The following is a 5086-nucleotide window of genomic DNA, read 5'->3' as shown; positions in this document are numbered from 1 at the left end:
GCTGCTGCGAGTCCGATGCTGAATTTCTTGACACCATCGGACCATCAACCTTCATTGTTCATCTAGTCCCACGGCTTGTCTTTCTCTGTGATCTTTGTGAAGCATCAAGTCGCTTTCCTGGTTTTACAGCAGTGCAGCAGTAATCAGTCACAACAGCAGCTTGGTCTTTGCGCTCTGTTGAGAGCAGTTGCTCTTTGATTTTCAGTTCACGTGCTGCTGCTACGAGTTGCAAGTCCGATCTAATTTGATCAGATGCTTCAGCATGGTTCTTGTTTGGGTGAATGTCTTTGTTTCTTGCAACAGCGAATTTTACTTCAAGTAATCATTAGATCATCATTGGAGCATTAAATTACTTCATTTTGCTTAGCGTACTAATCACGGTTGGGAGGTTAAGGACATTTTCTTTTTGCTCAGCAATCTTTTTGAAAGCTTCGTTTATTCAAGTTGTTGGATTGTGAGCTGGATTTTTTGAGTGCTTCTATTTTTGTTTCCGCAACGTTTGAGAAATTCCTAATTATTTCTAGGGTCAAGATATCAAGAGTTGGTACTCTGACAATAAGAAGAGAGGCTGTTGGGTTGAATTTTTTTAATTGTCTCCCATTTACCCCTCTTCTGGTCTCCTGATCGGTCCTTCACGAGGATTTACACTCAAGAGAATTGTAAAGACAATAGTACCCTTGAAGTGAATAAAAGTCCACTTTTGCCCTCAAATATTGCGTTAACAAAGAAAGAAATATCACTTCACTAAATGGAGTGTCTTATACCAACCGAAAGACCAAGGCGATCATGGTATACACACCTAGATATAAAGAACACAACATTGCTTAGCAAATGGTCGTTCAAGCTTCTCACATTGGATGACATGTGGCAGCAATTGCTTCAAAATAAGTACTTTGGTTCTAAGCCTTTAGCACAAGCTGATTAGAAAGTAGGAAACTTACATTTCAGGTCCAGTCTCATGAAAGTTAAGCATGATTTCCTTCGCTTTGGATCGTTCGTTGTGAAAGATGGATCACAGGTTCCATTTGGAGAGGATAAATGGCTGGGTAATACAACTTTTATGTGATCGGTATCCTTGCCTCGACAGGTTACCATAGCAGAAGTCCTCGTCACATCTCTACCTAATCTTTTTTGGCGTAGGGATCTACTCGGGCCTAAGTTAGTAGCATGGAACAATTTGTTACCACGCATTGCGAACATCACATTAGGACATGAGCCTGATGTATTTTACTGGAACCTAACTCCAAATGGATAATTCTTGATGAAATCACATTATCATGCCCTGATCCGTTTAGAGGTGTCCAATTTAAATAAACTCTTATGGAAAATAAAAGCCCCTTTGAAGCTCAAGATTTTCTTATGGTATCTATGTAAAGAAGTAGTGCTTACAAAAGATCCTTTAGTGAAACGTAACTTGCAAGTAACAAGATATGTTATTTTTGTCATAAAGAGATAATTAGACACTTCGTTCTTTGATTGTCTATTCGCTGGGCAGTTTGCTCAATAATTTAGGTGGCCTCGGGTTTAGCTAAACCTTGTAGGGTGTCAAATATGTTGGGCAATTGGATAGAAGGGATTAGTAAAGATCTGAAGCCTGTAGTTCTACTAGGAGCTACCGCTACCTGTTAGTCAATTTGGTTATGTAGGAATGATATAGTTCATTGGCTCCATACGTGGGCTATCCTCTAGAAACTGGATACACATGATTTGGTTGTGGCGGCTTCATAGTACTTGGCACATGTGGCCAAGGTTATCTTCTCCAGGCACATGGGTGCCATTCTAGTCTAGAGATTGATAGTCACTAGATTGTTTGTGGTTCCCTCTTTTAATTGGTTGTGTGCTTCTTGTCACACAGAGGCTAAAAAAATTATTTTCAAGGTTTTGTATCAACTAGATGTAATAGGCCAGAAGATTTAATAAAATCTTCCTTTCTAAAAAAACAATAAATGCACCTACACATACTCTATCTCGACTATCTTCTCAAAGCACATAAATATTACCTTCCTTGCTTAACTGCAGTAATACACTAGTCTCTCATATCTGAACATTAGAGCGTGTATCATTGTCATGTGGCCTAGGCAAATGATACACAGACGCATGGTATATAGACACATGTCTCTAATTTCTCATCTGTGATGCTTCTTGTTTTGGTGCCACTGATGTGTACATCTTCTTTGTGTGTTTCTGTCGTATTCGTAGGCAAAACACCATGAGTGATAAATGACACAGAAAATATAATTGCCTATCAGTTTTCCACAAGAACATATTTTTTGAGGGGTTTTTCCCTGCCAACCAAATCACAAGAAATTCCCATTTGCTCAAGTTTATTTAAACATAAGAAACCAACATATTAAATAATTTTATTTTGTTAAATGCTCGTATTTTCCTGAATTTATTCTAGAATTTAACGGTGTTGTCTCTGTCAATAGTGAAAATGACTATAGTGACTTTGTCAATCTCGAAATCTACTAATTTAGTCTCGGTCATTCAAAGATGCTCATAGAGGTACTACCGTTCGTTCATAGGAGTAAGTGTATGTACATCTATCCATGTCCACATAACTGCGTTGTACTGATTCGCATAGAAATTTATAGTGCACAAAAAACCAAGAGGAACGGCCATGTTCACTTCGCTGATTTGTTGTAACTGAAAAATACTATACCATAACTGATAAGTTCATTTTTGTTATTGCTATAGGCCAAGCTCTTGCGGAAAACATCCAGAACTAAAAGGTGAAATTATTTTCACGTGAGTGTAAACTCTTAGGGATGTGAGAATTAAGCAGTTTTTTGCCCTGAGAAACTCCTTGAACGTGCCTATCGGTGTTGGCAAAGAAGAAAGGTTGAGAAGCGAGTTTGTAACACAAGTACACAGCCATGGCTGCAGTCTGAACGGGCATGACCATATAAGTCTGAAGGGGCATGACCATATAAGCAACTAGGGGTGTTTCCGTGGTTGCGAATCCTGCAATCGAGAATCTTTTGCAAGTGTGGACGAGATTAGTCCGTCCACGTATTATTCTATTCTAAAAAAACTGAGAAAGTGAATGGTTAATAGAGACGTGCTGTTGTATGTATGTGCACACCGTGATTCACGAGCGTGGCTCGATTATGTGTCCAGGATATATGACTGGCCGGACAAGTGCGCAGCCACTAAGCTAGGACGATAAGCACGTGTGGCACATACAACAGGGCCGGGGGTCTAGTTAGACGACTAGCTAGATGGCGCAGCCGTCGTCGTCGTCGTCGGAGGTGCCGCAGGCGCGGGCGAGGTACGTGCAGGCCGCGGCGGCGAGCGCCGGCGTGCAGTTCGACGAGGAGATGCGGTGGCTGTGCCGGGTGCGGGAGGCCCTGGAGCACGCGACGGCCGAGTCGCTGGGCGCGTTCCCCAAGGTGTTCGACGTCCCGCGCGCCCTGCGCGACACCAAGCCCGACGCGTACGCGCCGCAGCACTTCGCCCTCGGCCCCTACCACCAGTCCCGCCCCGACCTCAAGGACATGGAGCGCTACAAGCTCGCCGCCGCCAAGCGCGCTGAGCGGCTCTTCGCCGGCGACCACAAGATCCCCGACCTCGTTTACCGATTCCTCACACTCCAGGGCGAGATTCGAGGGCCATACCACAGGTAGGTACACGAAACATGCATGCATGTTCAGTGTACACAGGCCGCTGGGCTGGGCACTCTCATTCATCACCTGATCTGCAGGATCCTGGAGCTCAGTAATGAGACGCTGGCATGGATGATGGCCGTCGACACGTGCTTCCTACTCGACTTCCTCCTTGGTCGTTACCAACAGGACGAGGCGGCCACGGACATGGTATCCTCGGCGACCAACTGGATCAACGCCACGTTGCGCGACGCCATGATGCTGGAGAACCAGATCCCGCTCGTGCTCTTCGTCAGGAACCTGGAGCTCCGCTACGCCTCCGAGCAGGCCGCCGCCGACGTGCTGCGCGCCGTCCTCGACCGCTTCATCAAGGACGTGTGCCCCATCAAGACCTATGCCTCCACGGCCGTCCCCGACTTCACCAAGCAAGCGCACCTTCTCGAGCTCCTCTACCACTTCCTTGTCCCGACCACGGCCGTCTTCGACGACAACAGCGGCCAGGACATTCCACCACCAACTCTGGAGCATGACCAGGCCGACGACGGCGGAGACCTGGAGAAGCAGATCCCGGCGGAGTACGGCAAGGTGAAGCGGGCGTGCCTGCAGGTGTCCAGCATGCGGTTCGTGAAGGAGAACCTCATCTCCCGCCCCAAGAACCTCTCGGGGCAGCTCGTCCGAAAGATGCCGCCCGCGTTCTCCGGGCTGCTGCCGGTCGTCGGCAAGATGATCGCATCCGTGGACATGAAGGCGCGCCTCAAGGACGTGAACATGGGGACGAACATCGTCGACTCGCCGCTGGCGCAGGAGATCAAGATCCCGTCGGTGACGCAGCTGGCCGGGTGCGGCGTCCGGTTCCTGCCGTCGCCGGAGGGCATCGCGGGGGTCGCCTTCGACGAGAAGACGGCGACGCTGAGCCTCCCCGTCATCGTGCTGGACAGCAACACGGAGGTGGTCCTGCGCAACCTGATGGCCTACGAGGCGGTCGCCGTGCAAGGGCCGCTGGTGCTCGCGCGCTACACGGAGCTGATGAACGGCATCGTCGACACGGCCAAGGACGTCAAGATCCTGCAGCAGAGCGGCGTGGTGGTGAACCGCATGAAGAACAAGGCGGAGGCGGCGAGCATGTGGAACGGGATGTGCCGGGCCACGCGGATCAGCAGGGTGCCGCGCCTGGACGCCGTCATAAAGGCCGTCAACGCGCACCGGGACAAGACGGCGTCGGCGCGGGCGCAGAAGCTGCTCAAGAAGTACGTGTTCGGGTCGTGGAAGATACTCACGCTGCTCGCCTCGGTCTCGTTGCTGCTCATGACGGCACTGCAGACCTTCTGCTCCACCTACCCGTGCCAAAGCACCTGGTTCGGACACATACTGCCGTCGTCCTAGCCCGTACTAGGCCCGTAGCCATGAGCAGCAAGGGAACCAAGTGTAGCATTGTCTGTCGGCCTCAATCGCATATCATAAAACTTTTCTTGAAAACACTA

The 5086-nt window shown here is 48.6% G+C and overlaps 1 protein-coding gene across 1 annotated transcript; it reads left to right on the top strand.

Moving 5' to 3' along the window:
* The first annotated feature begins 2417 nt into the window (after nt 1–2417).
* Nucleotides 2418–5086, top strand: LOC136497084 (putative UPF0481 protein At3g02645). The gene is made up of 2 exons (XM_066492867.1): nt 2418–3622; nt 3704–5086. The coding sequence occupies exons 1-2, from the start codon at nt 3222–3224 to the stop codon at nt 4986–4988; spliced, it is 1686 nt and encodes a 561-aa protein (XP_066348964.1). The 5' UTR covers nt 2418–3221; the 3' UTR covers nt 4989–5086.

The sequence above is a fragment of the Miscanthus floridulus genome, chromosome 12, assembly GCF_019320115.1.
Source record: "Miscanthus floridulus cultivar M001 chromosome 12, ASM1932011v1, whole genome shotgun sequence".
NCBI classification, from domain to species: Eukaryota; Viridiplantae; Streptophyta; class Magnoliopsida; order Poales; family Poaceae; genus Miscanthus; species Miscanthus floridulus.
Note: the sequence above shows the minus strand (reverse complement) of the source record. Positions and strands in the feature narration are given on the sequence as shown.

Excerpts from the sequence above, each read along its gene's own strand:
- LOC136497084 (XM_066492867.1), top strand. The coding sequence starts at position 3,222 with ATGGCGCAGCCGTCGTCGTCGTCGTCGGAGGTGCCGCAGGCGCGGGCG. Across the intron at positions 3,623-3,703 it reads ATTCGAGGGCCATACCACAG|GATCCTGGAGCTCAGTAATG; the intron begins GTAGGTACACGA and ends CCTGATCTGCAG.